The sequence below is a fragment of the Brachypodium distachyon genome, chromosome 2, assembly GCF_000005505.3.
Source record: "Brachypodium distachyon strain Bd21 chromosome 2, Brachypodium_distachyon_v3.0, whole genome shotgun sequence".
Taxonomy (NCBI): domain Eukaryota; kingdom Viridiplantae; phylum Streptophyta; class Magnoliopsida; order Poales; family Poaceae; genus Brachypodium; species Brachypodium distachyon.
Genome location: NC_016132.3, coordinates 53845496 through 53862283, shown reverse-complemented (window position 1 = coordinate 53862283; position 16788 = coordinate 53845496). Strand labels below are relative to the sequence as shown.

The 16788-nt window shown below is 45.9% G+C and overlaps 2 protein-coding genes across 3 annotated transcripts; one reads left to right on the top strand and one right to left on the bottom strand.

Moving 5' to 3' along the window:
• Positions 1–426: 426 nt before the first annotated feature.
• On the bottom strand, positions 427–5870 carry LOC100836939 (nucleobase-ascorbate transporter 12). Its single transcript, XM_003564604.4, has 10 exons — positions 5253–5870; positions 5059–5156; positions 4791–4961; positions 4550–4650; positions 3787–3922; positions 3636–3686; positions 3234–3521; positions 2685–2919; positions 2285–2571; positions 427–1251 (listed from the first exon to the last, which is right to left on the bottom strand). Exons 1-10 carry the CDS (start codon positions 5725–5727, stop codon positions 1030–1032), a joined length of 2064 nt encoding a protein of 687 aa, XP_003564652.1. The 5' UTR covers positions 5728–5870; the 3' UTR covers positions 427–1029.
• A 5078-nt stretch (positions 5871–10948) lies between these two features.
• On the top strand, positions 10949–16699 carry LOC100836626 (GABA transporter 1). 2 transcript variants are annotated; one of them, XM_003564603.4, is made up of 6 exons: positions 10951–11248; positions 13663–13893; positions 14996–15093; positions 15222–15408; positions 15499–15629; positions 15724–16699. In XM_003564603.4, exons 1-6 carry the CDS (start codon positions 11140–11142, stop codon positions 16336–16338), a joined length of 1371 nt encoding a protein of 456 aa, XP_003564651.1. In that variant the 5' UTR covers positions 10951–11139; the 3' UTR covers positions 16339–16699. The 2 variants fall into 2 exon arrangements, with proteins under 2 accessions (XP_024314957.1, XP_003564651.1); XM_024459189.1 differs by lacking the exon at positions 13663–13893 and having other exon boundaries at positions 10949–11248.
• Positions 16700–16788: the final 89 nt, after the last annotated feature.

The window sequence follows — 16788 nt, the reverse complement described above, 5'->3', positions numbered from 1 at the left end:
GAGACCAGTGAAGGTTACCTTGCCCAAGACTAGAAAAGTGCATCGCCTTTCGCCAATTTTATGCCTAGGTGCAAACCCTGCAGCCTGCAGGCCTGACCGGAAACAGTAAAGTTTGAGTGGTGTCCGGCACAGGACAGTGCCTGCGGCAAGGCACTCGGTCCTGGCATGCCCATGCTCCTTTCTGGCTCGAACTCGCTGTTTGTAAAGGCATGCATGCACGACATTCATGATGATACCGAAGGGTGACCTTTGCTTCCGCAGCAATCTCCCTGCACCTTTTGTCCCGCGATTCCTCGTCGTGTATGTCAGGTGCGCTGTGGTGGCAGTCATCATCGCGAGCAGTATTAGCCAAGTTACATCTATATCTGAGATATCTGAGATAGGAAACGTCGTGAAAATGAAGCATGAAACAACTACATCTATATCTGAGATAGGAAAAGTATACTGCATACATGCGATTACTAGTATTAGCCAAGTTACAAGTCAGATATCTCATTCCTATAAATCCAAGTCTGAAAAGAAACGAGGCAGCGTCCAGGTTTAGCTCAGATCACTTACCGCCTGTATATATCATATCCCTATAAGGCTATAGCTACTAGATACCACGAAAGCAAAATCTGACAGTCATAATACACGGTAGTCTAAATAATAGTCAGAAAATTTGCGGAGGACCGGGTAACTAACCTAAAGAGTGATTCAGAATATACACTCAATAACTTGGTTGGGAAATGGTATGTCATGAAACATGACAAGCCATTTCTTTTGCTTGGGATTTCGCTAGGAAATCAATTCATCAAACTCTGGAGTCGCAGACGGTCTGTCATGAAACATGACGAACCACTTCTTTCACTTGGGATTTCACAAGGAAATCAATCCAAACTCTGGAGTTGCAGATGTGCTGTAAGCCCATGCACTTTACTGACTTCAATGCTCATCCTTTTCTTAAAGGAAGTGCATAGTCTTTCATTAAAGATGTTTTTCTCGTTGCCTCCTCTGCTTCTGACCAAACATACAGCCCCTGCTGATGTGCTATAAACCCATGCACTTTACCCACCTGAATGCCCGTCCTATCTTAAAAGGAAGTGCATAGTCTTTCACGAAAGATGTTTCTCCTGATGCCTCCTCTGCTTCTGACCATACATACAACCCCCGCTCTTGGCGCCCCCCAGGGACAGTATTGTCAAGTACAAGAGCAACCAGAAATGCAATGACCATGTTGAGTGACAGTAATGTGTTGAGGACATAGTCTACCTGAGATACAACCAAATTAAAGAAGCACAGTTAAATAGTTAACATAAAATATGATTGTAGATAGTGCTGGATTTTTCTTGAGAGTGCCATGAAGGGATTTTTCAGCCTTCAGAGAGAAAATGAGAACAGGAAATCTGTTTCTGTAGTGTGTACTAAACACAAGATTTGAAGAATACCCACACAGCGAAACACGTAGATCATGGGTACGGATTTAATATAGCATGCCATGGTATCTAAAAATATGATTCGAGGCTACTGCGTTCTTTGCTGGAAGAAACTACACGGAACCACCTCTAAATTAACATTCTGGACCTTAACCTATGCATATAATTAGTATAATTGGCCACTTGCAGCTCACAAACTACACTTCCAAGTTTCTCCTAAAGTCCTTCTACAGTCCACAATAGTGAACATTTACATTAAAAATATTTAAGTACGCTAAAAAGTCAAAACTAACCCAACCATGTCTTGTGACTTGGAGGACTTGGAGAAGATCCAACAATGGGTCCTCTACCCACTAGACATGCACAATGTGATTAATTTTAGTTGAAGCTTGTCCTTAGGTAGCAAAATGTCAAAATAAGCTGTGCATGAGCTTGTTTGTGAAATGAAAACTCAAAGAGTCATGTAATATACCAAAGCAGTGAAAGACAAAAACCATGTGTGCAATCTTGTCCTTTCTGCTTCTGGTTAATTTCCCTTGATTTTTTGCGCAAAAAAAATTCCCTTGATTTATGCTTTCCTTGCTAACCTTTTTATTTTGATATTATCTTTGAATCTCCAATTGTATAATATAGACGTTTTTGTAGAAGTTCCAAATATCATTGATCCATAAGATAATCACAGTCCCCTAGTGTACTTTTGCTGGAAGAACCAAATATTTGCTTTTCTACTAGTCAGCCAAATATATCCATGCAAAGGTTTAAGTTGAAAAATAGAATTCGTGCACTATCAGTCTATCACCAGGATATAAGCCCGCAATTTTCATTTAAAGTACCATGCAAAGACAAAACATAGAAAGTTAGGTGCATACCCCACCAGATCCAGTGCGTACAGGCCCATGTGATGCCACAGTGTATGGTTGAAAGTAAGTTGGAACTGATGAGTTTGTATTAGGATGTAATCCGTACTGTTGAAAGTATGAAGGAACTGATAGGGACAAGAACAACGCTAGCCCAACTACAATACTGTTCCTGGAGCTTCCTGTGGCACTATATCGAAGATTAGATAAGCCAAGGGCGCAAAGCATGGCCCACATGAAACAAAGGAGAGCAGCAACCATAACATCTGGAATTGAGGCAATGAAGGCACCAAATTTTCCTGCAAAGGAGATACAACGATATTAGTAAGCAAGAACCATGCATGCTATCATATGACTAAGGGATGTTTGGTCTTCCAAGTGTGAGGTTTTGCATCGACAAAAAGTTGCTTACCAATAAGAGACAGAAGTAAGAGTACAATAGCACCGAAGCTAACTGCCTTTCGGCTACCCATTTTAGTCACAGCAATTGTATGTACATTCTCTGTTATTGTTGCCGACCCAACTCCCGTTCCCCATAAGCCAGCCAGGACGGTGGAGACGCCTTCAACGCCTATACCCCTGCTAATAATCCCAGCTGTTGGTGGTCTTGTGGCCACAAACAAAGATGATGCATGGTAGGAACCAACCTTAAGTCAAATGAGCACGTGTTAGGAGATAGAAGAATTTGGATAATGGAGTCAGCGTACTATATACAGATGGAACCAATTTCAGGTAACGAGAACTAGAGTAAGTCAGGTATCTGAGAAGCAGGTTTGTGCCAGGTGCTTAGCAAGGGATCTACACTCTTGATAGTGTAGACCATTTCCAAATGAGAACAAGTTTATCCATGGAACAGAGTGCATTATGTTGCAAGCTTATTTATGATAAATATTGAAAGAAAGATAACAAAGTAAAGTAAAGCGGATATAATCAAACTATGAAGCAATACTTCTTGACTTACAGAATCAACTGTTGCAATAACTGATACAAGACACATCACAAGGCCCATTTTCCAATTAAAAACTGGAGTGCCCCATTGCAACGGATAAGGAAACCGGAACCAAGGAGAAGCTCTTAAGACATGTGAGGTGTCCACACGGCAAGATTTCATCCTCAATACATGCTTCCGGCAAAAGGCTGATGCATTGTTTGAAGCGGGAATATTTGCATCACAACCTTTGTAGCTATAAACTCCAGTTGCTGTCAGAACAAAAGCAATAGCCCATGTGATTCCTAGACCAAGAGGAACCTAAGGGGGCAGCATCAATAGTTCAAAAATTAGCATCTCATGCAGCCACTGTAAATGCCGCCATGCAGCATAAATTAAGACGATATATCAATATTTTTAGCCGAAAATTCTTACCGCATAGATCAGAAACACCCGGTACCCAAATAACTTTATTTTTCGGAGGTACTGCACCAAGGGAAATACATTAATGATCAGCATAAATCTAGTTCGTAATGCACATCATATTACGTTGCATTTGACGAGTCTTTTTTTACTGTGTACTCACTAGTGCAAAGATAATGACCATCATCAATTGCAAGACGCCAATCTCTATGCATGACCCTACTTTAGTGAACCCATAACTGAAAAATGAAAGCCCAACAGCTGCAACCGTTGGTGAGACGACAACTGGATTTATCAACCTGAAATAAACAGATAATAATTATACAACTAAAATATAAGATTAGCATGGTTGACAATCACAATGTGGGACCGATCCATTCCAATGAGATGTTTATGCTATCCAGATACATCTTGGCTCCTTCGCGCCTAAGACATGGACTTATGTGGGCTAGGTTACATATAGTTTTCTTAAAGTTGTGCAACATAGGACTTAAAGTTATGACATCTCAACTCTGATACCATACAGAGTTGCATACTTGCATGCACCAACTAAGTGGCACGAATTTTATGTTTACCAATGATTTTTAACTAATAGATGCACCTAAAGCTATAATCGAAGGAGTCTTTTCATTTCATGAAAATGTCAATATTTGTAACACCCTAATAACTAATGAAGGCTTTAACATTCTCTCCCATGCTACCAATGAATCAAGTATCTTTGATACGTATTTAATAGCTTTAATACGATAATGCTATGTTTACTTCAAAATCGAGGGCATATGCATAAGTTGTATATGAATCTTGATTCATTTGCTACGGAGACCAATTAGGTATGCTGTGAAAAAACACCATTAGCAACCTGCCAAATGGCAGTAGACAGCTACAAAAGAAAATGGTTTGATCTTATTAGCAGCAAGGAAGTGAACCTTAAAAGTAGTGACATGAGGCCTGTATATCCTAACAGCACTTGGAATACACCTCCTATTATGATAGCCCCCTGGAGATGCTTCATTATGTGCTTAAAGTTCTGCAATGAAACACGTTGTGTTAATCTCACTGAGAAGTGTTTTAAAAGAAACTTCGCAAGCCATGCATTACACCATGTTCCACTAGCATATTTAGAAGTTGCATCAGCTCAAATTAAAAGAAAAAAGGATGTATGCATACATTGTCATTGAGCCCGAAGAATTCAGGGGAGTTGATAATTGCAAGCGCAGGAGCAAGGTATACAAAGGATGGTCCCTGCACAAGTGGCAGCCTCGTTCCAAAGAGCGTGTGCAGCAATGTGGTTAGCCCCGACACTAGCAGCACCGTCGATACCACTGCTGCCATATCATCCTAAAAGAAATGCATCCAATCAGCATATATTAGGTAACACACCGGCCAAACAGTAATGCTATAGGAACTAGTGAAAAAATTCTAATGATGCACTCACAGCTGAGCCGCCCATTGCAGGAACAATCACAAGCGGGACTAGGATGATCGACCCGAGCATGGAGATGTAATGCTGGAATCCATATATCACTAGTGGAACTGCAACACAGGTTACAAACCCCTACATTAGACTAGCACGCCATACAACTCTGATCAGAACGTGGGCATTCCAGTTTTCCTCCTTCAGGTACTTACATGCTCCAGGAGTGTCACGAAGTTCGTACTTCACGCGCGCCGGCCGCTCCGGTGGATCCTCCTCCTCCGGCAGCTGCGGAAGCGGCGCCGCAGCCGGCTGCCCATTCGGCCTTCCACCATCTGAATCCCTCCTCCGCACCCTCGCGGGAGGCGCTGGTGGCGGTCGTTGCTGTTGCTCCTGCTGCGGCTTGGCATTGGTCACTGCGGCGGCAGGAGGGGGCGGCAGGGCAGAGTTGGGCCCGGCCGGTGGGCCGGACTCCAGATCGGCAGGGGCCTCAGCGGGGCGGGGGAGCGGGGCCTGTCCGGAGTTGGGGGCAGAGGCGGTGGAGGTGGACTCGCCGGAGACGCGGGACTGGAAGCCGGTGCGCTTGGCCCAGGAGAGGGGCTGCGCCTGCGGTTGCGGCGGCGGCGCCGGGGGCCAGGGACCGGGGCGCGTGCGGCGAGGCTGCGGCAGCGCACCGGAGGAGGAGGACATGGCGGGAGAGAGGGGCCTCACCGCCGGCGAGCGGCGGCGCTTGGGGGTGAGAGGAGTGGTGCGAGGGTTTAAGGGGGGAGAGTGATGAGGGTGGCAGAGGCAGTGTGAGCTGGACGCGTACTTTCCCGTGCGTGGGGGACGGAGGCGGAGATTTTGCTAGGGGGGTTGCGCTTGGGCGCCCACGGCGTCAGGTGGACGTTATGGGGCTGTGTGTGGGCGTGTGGCGTGCGTTTGAAAATTTGGGATAGGGTGACGGCGAAGTTGTTCGGCGAGTACGTTTGCGTCAGTGAGCGGCTTGTACGCGGATGTTGCTGGTTCCTTTTGTCACTGGCACGTTTAGAAGAACAATGTTATACGTAAAACGTTTTACATACTCCCTCAATTTCATATTAAATGCCAAAATATTACGTGTAACTAGACGCTTTTAGATAGATATACATGTATGTTTGGACAAATCTGACTCACTTAATTTGAGACGGAGAGAGTATGATCTTCACACGGCACGCACGCTTACATGCATCGATGACATTCATTGTCCAACCAGAAGATGAATGAAAAGAATCGGATTTAGCCACGTCGGTGTCATATCGTGTGCAAGCCATTTTCACATGTTAGAACCTTAGATTGATGTATGGAATAGTGTTTGCTCGGGATACTATCGGGCTTTCATGTCGCTCGGTCTCCAAGGCTACTGCAAAGGCACAAATCCTCCCCTCACATGTTTAAAGCTAGGGTTTTGGACGCATACGTGTCCATCTTAGATGGTGGCACACGGGCAGGTCTCTTGAGGGTCTTATGGTGGCAGTGTTGGTTGCTTTTCTTGGGCATGTGGGCGTCAGGGTGGGCATCATGCTCAAGTTTCCTTGGCGCTAATTCGACAGCGTTAGTGTTTCTCGTCCAGATTGAGCCGTGTTTCTCATAGCTCGATGCGGCCAGTATTCTTCGGCCTAAGGTGGTGATGGAGCGGAGCGAAAACTCAGCCCCGCAGGTTTCGGCAACGGCCGTATGCATGGTTGCCTCGGGTCGTGGGTTACCTCATGGCTTCACCTCTCCCCCTATGCAAGCTCTGGGTGAAACCCCTGGTCCGACTTGCTAAGAGCCAGTGGTGTTGTTCATCAAGACATCCTTGCAGGCACTCCCCGGGAGAAATAGTTCCTCCTAGCTGGCTGATGGCATGATATTTTGTTGTGGTTAAAGAGATGGAGTGGCTGTGAGAGTCTCATGTTTCTGTTGGCAGTCGTTGTGGGCTTAGAAGTTATGTCTGCCTATACGGTTGATGCTCCTTGATGCGGAGCGAGAAGGGAACGTGGGGGCATTTCTAGTGGCGGAGTTTGTTTGTGTAAAATCCCTCAAAATTATGATTGTTTAACTTGAAGCCACGGTAAACGAGAGTTGGTGTTGGTTCAAACACGCCTTCCAGCGTCCTTTTGCAACTTGATTTGCTAAAAGAACATCAACAAAATAAATAGTTGACCAACTAAAACTGAAACATGTTGAAAGTACTCTCTCTTTGTTTTAAATTAGAAGATGTTTTACCTTTGTTCTAAATCAAAAATAAAAATGAGTATTTGGCCAACGTTATAGAAAAATAGAAGATGTTTTAGCTTTGTTGTAAATCAATTTTTTTTTTGAGTATTTGGCCAAGGTACTATCAAATAAGTATACTAAAAAGGCTATATATCATGTCAGATTCAATAAGTCTGACTTAGAGTTGTAAATGTTGGTAGTACGTTTTTCTGGTCAAACTTTAAGAAGCACTACTTGTCAAACTTAAAACATCTTATAATTTGGAACAAATGAGTACTACCTTGTCAAACTAACTCAACATCCTCCTAAAATCTCTGCTAAAAAAGAAGCACGAAACAGAAGGGACAACTAAACACTGTCGTGGAGCCAAAGGTTAAAAGACACGATGCGTAAGCCAAACCTAGGAGGAATGTAGTTGGCTTTGTCAGACTCGTTCCAGGCGAGCCGACAACAAAGGGTTAACATGGTTGGCTATGTATTTTTATCTGTAATCAGGGTCTTGGTTGTGGTGATTTTCGTTACCGTCTGGTAACTTTCGATTAACAATGTCTCACCGTAAATGAAGTGTGCCCAAGCAAAAAAACACCAAATTGTTTATTTTTTAACTTAACTTGTAAATGGATGCTCACTCTGAAGTAATTTATATGCTCAATAAACAAATTGTTTATTTTTTTATATGCTCAATTAACAAGTTAAGTTAAGCAAAAAAACACAAACATGATTGGCTATGTATTTTTATCTAATCAGGGTCTTGAAGTGTTCTTTTGGTACCAATTTTTTTATTTTTTAACTTAAGTGTATCACTTAGAACAAAAATGGATGCTTGCCATGTCATGTAAATGTTTTTTTGTGTGTCTACAAAGAATTCAAAATAAAACCATCTTTTATGGAAAAGTTTGAATTTAAATTTTGTTTGAAATTTTTCACAATGTAACTAACTGAGCGGTATTTTTTGGTAACGACAAATGCCGGTCCCCCCTTAGTAAATTTTCTCACCTGGTACCAAAAGAACATAGCTTAATTTGACGCAACCAAGAAGTCAAAATCCTTCTTTAATCAACACCCTTGAATTGATAATCAGTAAACTTTACACTTCGATATCTAATTCGGTGAAGACCGTCGCTGACTATTGAGTTCCCGCCTGGTCCAGCAGAGGAAACAAGAATGGAATTGATTGAGAAATACCAATATATGGCAGACATCTCTGTTAAATTCCGTGCTTCATTGCTTTGTACTCCCTCTGTCCTATATTAAGGGGCTCAAATTTGACTAATATTGATGTATCTATGCCCAAAGTAAGTCTAGATGAAAATCACTTAATATGGAAAGGAGTGAGTAGCAGAGTGCGGCGTGGAGCGGCATCACCGGACACTGGGAGCCTGACGACAGCAAGGAGGTTGGGCAACAATGGATGACAAAGAACTCAGACAGACACAACCTCGTCCGTCGATGCGATGGCAGGAAGCTTTGCTCATTCTATTGGAAGAAGAGGATCCAGAAACGAAGTGCTTCACGTTAAGAAAAAACAAAAACAGCAGCAGCTAATTAGCCCAAGTCATTGTCCACCAGTACCACTCTGAAACTGCAGCTGACCGACTCCTTGATGGGTAAGGAGGTCGCCTCCACTGGTATGTAGGCCGAGTCAAATACTCTTCTGTTTATGTCCCCTCAAGCATCCGTCAAAATTAAGCAACGGTCTTTGATTTGTTGAATTTAACCTGCTGGCGTTGGAGACTAATCCAGGAGATCTGCACCCAAGAAGAATAGTCGCATTCGCACTTATCCTGCACTTTATTAAGAGACCCACTTGCCTTTTGACTCGTGACTGCAGAATAAAATTTCACTTGCAGAACATTTGCAGTGCGCGCTGCATTCGTCATGATGATATATAACCAGATTAGTTAGCAAAAGCTAGCTAGAGGACATGTGCAACGGCAAGGAATTCACGCATTACGCACTGGCGGGAACAGAAGTTTCCGCCTCCGTTCTTAATCAATCACCAGCTGTCTCTGTCGCATGGTTCATGTTCGAGACTTTGACACGATCACCGGTTGGCTGTTGACGCAGTAAACCGGGGCTGGCTGCTCCTGGCTTGGCACTGTGTTACCAGAACGCACTCATGGCGATCAGTGGACGCCCTTTCCACTGCAAATCCTAGCTTTTCTGAACCTTTCTTGCATTCAGATCGCCAACTTTAGACAACCTCCTCCCCTGCCTCCTATTTTGCGGTAGGAAAAAAACATGCCCGTGCAGGAGAAGAACACGTAGGTCGCCGGGTGCTTCTTCGACTTGTCAAAATGGTACGGAGTAGATATTTTCAGCGCAAATAATCGACGCGAGGGATTCAATATCAGTTTGAAAGATTGTCGGTCTCCTTTCCGTTGCGCGGTGTCACCTCCGTGGTCGACTAATGCACACTGACAGTTGACGGAGTATACTTGTTTAATGCAGATAGCAGCGTAAACACACAGGCACCGCGGACGCGCGACTTTGTAGGCCGTGTGCATCTTTATATGCAAAGATCAAGAAGAAAATACTTTTTCAGCGCACATAGGATCTAGCTAGTCGCTTGAAATGATTAGAACATTTCATGAACAGCTGACTAGTCAGGTTAACCAACCATTGAACATGAGCGAGCGCATTGGCCTGGAAGTCACCGTCCACGACCACGTGATCGTGTTGAAGTTCACACCGGGGTATATACATATCCACCCAATGACCCAGGCTGCAAAATAATCCATGCGATTGCATTCGTATACGGATCTTTTAAGAATACAGCAGTCTGTCTCGGTGTGTTTAATTACCTTTCCTTCTCCAAGAACAACGTACAAGTGGTTGATTAGAGATGCAGACCCACGAATGTGATCTTCTCTGAGTCTGTCCGTTCCACAACTTACTGACGTGTGAAAACCCATCAAAATTTGTTTATTTGGCTAGAACTTGTAAAAGGACTAGAATAGCACCCGGGTGGTGCTGGCAAAATTGGCTTGGTGTCGCCTAACTCTAGCAAGTGGCACGTGCTTGGTGCTGGCACATTACCTGTACGAACCACGCAACAAGTGCAGATGGCCTGGAGATCTCTGCTTCCTGTGCCGAAATCAATCTTCTTCCTTTTTTTTATTGGTGACGATACATGTAGCTCTCGATAACATAACGGGACCTCATTAAAAACATCAAGTTGAAGTGTTGAACGGAAGGCCCATTGTCGATACCTTGAGACATCGCATCGTAGTCTCGTATACGTATCGCCGATTTATGACCTGTGCCTCTCGCGCTGTTGCGATGGCACTGTATGACAGCGAACGCTACTTACCCACTCAATTTTAGTATTTTCCATCAGGAATTCAGGATCCTCATCTCCAGGTTCCAGCCAGCGTGTCCACGTCGCGCCCAACATGTAACATCCCGATGATACGCACTAGCAACCAAACCCAGTTAGCAGCCGGTGGCCAAGCTTTGCGGCTTGGCGCTATGGCCAGCGTCGAAAACGAGTTCTCCTACCGCTGCACTTATGCTATCCTTTCCCAAAAAAAAAACTCCCAGGACTCCAGGCAACACAATCTGGGTGGGTGTACATAATCACTAATTAATCATACATATGAACGTGTTAAGTAATTTCGTTCCAAGCTTATTTAACTTGCCGGTGGACGGGCTGGGGAATCAGCAGCCAGCTGACGTGTATCTGCGCGCGATCGCGGCGTGTGTGTAACATAAAGGCACGGGCGCGCGCGCGCGCCTATATAGACAGCTCTTCGCTTAGCGAAGTACTCCGAGCAAGCAGCAAAGCAGGGGAGAGAGTTTGACTCTGCTACTGGGCAGCTTAAACTAGCTACCTACCTTTTCGATCCCGTTCTGCCACTGCAAGTCAGGAGCTAGCTAGACGACATGGGAGCTCCGGGCCGGGATGAGGAGGAGGCGAAGAAGATGGAGGCCGGCGACGACACCGTCGGCCAGAAGCTCGACGCCGGCGCGCTCTTCGTCCTCCAGTCCAAAGGTGCCTAAACGCTTATACTGCTTCGTTTTTTTCCCGATAAGGATGCTCGTATTCTAATTCTTGGGTGCTTTTCTTTTAAATTTTGTTTGGGGAGCGTTAGGAACTTAGGATCATGCCCGATTGATTGCCCCTGAATTACGGCCGTCGGGCCGTGTGCATCGCATGCAGAGGCCAAGAGAAATGATACTCCTGTATTTCAGTTATCTTCGGAAAAAATAGTTATAGTACTAGTAGTTAACCACTTCGGCACCAAGTCATTTTCGCATTTTGGGGATACTAATCCGAGACGAAATCGATGTAGCTATCTCATTCTGGGGATACTGACGAGACAAAGTCGATGCAGCTAGCTCATTTTGGAGTAGCCAAAGCGGCAAGCTCATTTTGGAGCAACTAGCAAAGCTCATTTTGGCGATACTAGCAAGACGAAGTCGATGTTGCTAGCTAGGCAGTAACATAGAAGGAGATATGATTGAATGATTGATTATATACGCCATCCTGCTGATTGATCTGTCTGTAAGTGGTTGATGTCCTGGTGGTGATTACTCAGTCTGTGGTTGCACTCTCACCGGCTAGCTAGCAAGAGAACAGAGGCGACGATCGTCCATGCCCCGCAAATGATTTGCTCATTTCATGCCACAGTTCCACCTCTGGCATCTCCTGACCACAAGTTCCCGGGCAGTGGATGCATGTTTGAATCATCCGTCATTGCCAATCTACCCTTTCAAACCCTTTTTCATTGCTCACTTTATGAGAGTGGTGCTTTCTACCTGCTTTATATATTTTTTTCCCTAGCTCGCTTTTACTTTCTCTCCCGTCTGCACTCTGCTTGCTCAAATCAAATGTTCTTTGGCAACAAAGAAAGAGACAAAACAAAGCTGTACTTGTCATATGCTGAGATTCCTGACTATCCATAGCCATGCTCCTCCATGTGCACTTCGCTCTGTTTTTAACATGTGCACTTCATGTTATCCGTCTCCTTAGCCAGTCGACCAATGTTCTATTAAATGTTACTCCTACTATTAGCCGGTGTTGTGTTAAGCAAGGCCTCTCACGGTGTTTACTTAGCATCATCCCTAACTTCAACTTTAAATTTTTATCGTAACGAGGAAAGAGAATGGAAGAATGGGACAACAAGGAACGAGAATACAAGAATGGGACCGTATATGTAAATTATTAAATCTCATATACCAATTAGACTCAACAATCTTTATAAAAGTGAAGTTTATCTAACAAATTTTTAGTCTATGTAAAATACAATGCATTGTGAAAGTAGTATCAAAAGTTTAAGATGCACTAAGAGACAATGCATTCAGTGGTCGAAGAGTTGCCGACAACGGTTAATATGTTTGGAAGTTACCATAATACTCCCTCCGACCCATATTACTTGTCATTGATCTAGTTCAACTTTGTACTAAATGTACGACAAGTAATACGGGTCGGAGGGAGTACATGATTTTCATATTGCTAACGATAATCAATATTACGGCATTTGAAGTTAACACATGTACTTCCACCAACTCTGCATTAAATTTTTGACATTTATTATGAATAAGAGGAAGCAGCATTTTCGTCGGAACTTTACACTCGTGGCATTTCCCTGTTCCAAACGGGCCTAGTCAAACGATCAAAGATGTTGGGACATTTTATTTGAAATAAATATATTAGACAGGAATCGTGGACAATTTAGCCTGGTGTGTGTTTATTGTGGACTAGTATATCATACATGCATGTTGCATACGCTGGATAGCAATAAGTATTGCAGAAATAGACTACTGCGCGGCTGCAGGCCAGTTGGCCGGTATGATATTCGACGCTAACAATCATATTTAATACACACTTTAGAGAAGAAGGAAAACAAGTGCGCGTGTAGGTTTGTGTCACTCGTCGAAGATTAGGTACAGACATAACATGCTCCCTCCGTCTCACAGAATTGCCTAAAGACCGTATACATACACGTAATAGCAAAGTCACTTCGCGTGGAACGGAGTAAGTAAATCAAATCCTTTTAGCTCCCTTGCTCTCTCTCGGAAGTCCTTACTCTGGACTAAATCATGTACTCATGTATTATTCGCTTTCGTATTAATTTCTTGGTTTTGGGGACAAGATCGACAACTGAGTGTAGCGCGATGACGTGCGCTTCGGACATTGCGAACAAATGTGTTGTACGGAGTACAAAATTTTCTTCGATATGGTCTGCGGTGGGATTTCTGATATTGACGTGCTACAAATAATTTTTTAGAACTTTTGGTTAGCTAGCATGCATGGAAATTTTACAGTCACTTTTTGACAGAGAGCGTGCATGGAAATCAGATATACTTGGATATTCATCTGCCGTTCCTCAACCGGAACACGGATGCAAGCAAGCACAGAAATAGGGGTACTGATTAGAAACTGTTGATGCATATATAATGCAGGGTCATGGCTGCACTGCGGGTACCACCTGACGACGTCGATCGTGGCGCCGCCGCTGCTGAGCCTGCCGTTCGCGTTCGCGTCGCTGGGGTGGGCGGCGGGGATGGTGTGCCTCGTCATCGGCGCCGCCGTCACCTTCTACTCCTACAACCTCATCTCCCGCGTCCTCGAGCACCACGCGCAGCAGGGCCGCCGCCAGCTCCGCTTCAGGGACATGGCCACCGACATACTAGGTACAGTACTCGTATCTGCTGCTCACACTCACAGAAATACATTGGTCAAGATTTAGTTTTTGGGGTATAGTACGATTACGTGGCGGACTAGCGTAAAGTAGTGCTAATCGGATCACGGATATCGGGGCAGGTAAGATTCCGTAGAGCACCGGCCGGCGTCTGTCTTGAAGCGCGGAACTCAACAGAATGAGTCCACTTCACTGCGTGCGTGGCCAGCACGATGCCTCATCTTCCAAATTTTTTATTTTTTTTGGCGAGGATCTGTCAAAAACTCTAGTCATGCGCGGGAAAGAATTACTAGTCGTTGATGGACACCCGTAATGCAGAAATGTTGGAACTGGTCTGCTGGTATCATGCTAAAAGAGCATGATTAGGCAATTATTGGGCAGGCCTGACGGGCCTTAATGGCTAGATAGTGCTCGCCCGAGAGCAAAGCTTGTTGGCAAGAGGCCAAGGGGAGCCCAGACGCCCAGATCGACCATCGCTTTCACTGATGCGTGATACGCGCGTGGCCTGATTAGTCGCCCGGTTTCCGGGGGCTACAGTAATCAAGCTGTTCGCATGGAGACATGTGAAGTGCATCATGGGCAAACAATGGGCGTGTTGGGACTGGCAAGTCCACGACAGCGTATCACGAATAGCCATGTTGGCTTTGGCCATGCATGTGAGCTCGATCTCAGGGTTTCGCAGGCATAAATTCGTCAAAGCACGTGGACACGCGGGTCAAGGGACTAGTACAAGCCGACAACCACTGGATGGTTCTAGCCGCTTCCTCAGTTGGATGACATAACATACTCTACAGTAGTATCACGTGAGCATCTCCCAATAATTGCAACCCGCTGGATAGGTGTTGGCTACAGGGCAGTATGACACACTACTAGCGTGGGTCGTGTTCGTGGCCGACATGGTAAGGAAAGCAATCTCCGAAGAAAAGACCAGCATGGGGTTCATTTCTTTGACTAGTTCTCAAAGTCCCTCACTGGCACAGTAGTTTAAGATAACCCCAAATTTACACATGTGTTGGTAAATTCAGTAATTTCCATATCTGTGCATGTTCAAGCATTTCTCTGACCCCTGGTAATTGTCCACGGTGTTGCTGCAGGCCCTGGGTGGGGGCGTTACTACATCGGGCCGATCCAGTTCCTGGTGTGTTTCGGAGCGGTCGTCGCGTCCACTCTTCTGGCCGGCCAGAGCATGAAGGTACGTACGTGCGGGTTAATTGCGACCCGTATCGTGCCGGGGTGACACGTTGGACGCACGGAAATTAAAAGGAATCACGTCGAATGAATATGGATCCTCATCTCTGGTGCGCGCATATATGCATGCAGGCCATCTACCTGATCGCCGTCCCCGGCGGCACGATCAAGCTGTACGTGTTCGTGGCCATCTTCGGCGGCTGGATGATGATCCTGGCGCAGCTGCCGTCGTTCCACTCCCTCCGCCACGTCAACCTCGTCTCCCTCATGCTCTGCCTCTCCTACAGCTTCTGCGCCGTCGCCGGCTGCATCTACCTAGGTACAGAGGCCCGTTTTCAGAGCCATGGATTCACAAGTTCAGAATAAAAAGAAGAAGCTTCCAACTGACGAGCTTTGCAATGCACGACAGGAACCTCCGACAGAGCGCCCCCGAAGGACTACTCGATCTCCGGCAACACCCATAGCCGTGTGTACGGCGTGTTCAACGCCATCGCCGTCGTCGCCACCACGTACGGCAATGGCATCATCCCCGAGATACAGGTACTAAGAACCGAGACAACCAGGATATCTGAACAGTATTTGCGCAGTGGTTTAGGTACTGATGAATCTCTGAATGCGTGGCAATTAATGGCAGGCGACGGTGGCGGCGCCGGTGACGGGGAAGATGTTCAAGGGGCTGTGCCTGTGCTACGCCGTGGTGATCACCACCTTCTTCAGCGTGGCCACCTCGGGGTACTGGGCGTTCGGCAACGCGGCGCAGGGCACGCTCCTGAGCAACTTCATGGTGGACGGCAAGGCCATCATCCCGGAGTGGCTCCTGCTCATGACGGAGCTCTTCACTCTGCTGCAGCTGTCGGCCGTGGCCGTGGTGTACCTGCAGCCGACGAACGAGGTCCTTGAGGGCGTGTTCTCGGACCCCAAGGCCGGCCAGTACGCGCCGCGGAACGTCGTGCCCAGGCTGCTCGCGCGCACGGCCGCCGTGGCCATCGGCACCACCGTGGCCGCCATGGTGCCCTTCTTCGGGGACATGAACGCGCTCATCGGCGCCTTCGGCTTCCTGCCGCTCGACTTCGCCGTCCCGGCCGTGTTCTACAACGTCACGTTCAAGCCCTCCAAGAAGGGGGTCGTGTTCTGGCTCAACACCACCATCGCCGTCGTCTTCTCCGCGCTCGCCGTCATCGCCTCCGTCACGGCGGTCAGGCAGATCGTGTTGGACGCCAGCACTTACAAACTCTTCGCCAACGTGTGATGATCGATGATCAGGCGGCTTGACGACAGGAGCGCCAATATATAATCCCCGCAGCATCCTTTCATGTAGCATCTCTGTTCGAAAACGTTGCTCGGAGTTAGGCTGGTCCAGATAAGTCTTGAGTACGTAGTATACATGTCTAGTTTTGGTTGTGGATAAGTCATGTAGCAGACGAATGTGACTGGACAAGTGTTCAGCCCATCAATTCATCATGAGAGAAGAGTTGAAGCGTGCTTTTATATCTTTCTTTCTTTGCTCAAGGAAGCTAGAGTGAGTTTTATCGGTTAGTCCAAAACTGAGTGTTCGTATATGTTGTAAACTGAATCAGCAAATCAGCATACAGTACAATTTTCTCGGTTTCCTGACTGCTGTCCCAAACTGGGCTTTGTTTGGGCTAGAATGTGCATCTGGGCTGGCTTTGCTACACCAAGAAAGGTGACTTGTTCAGAA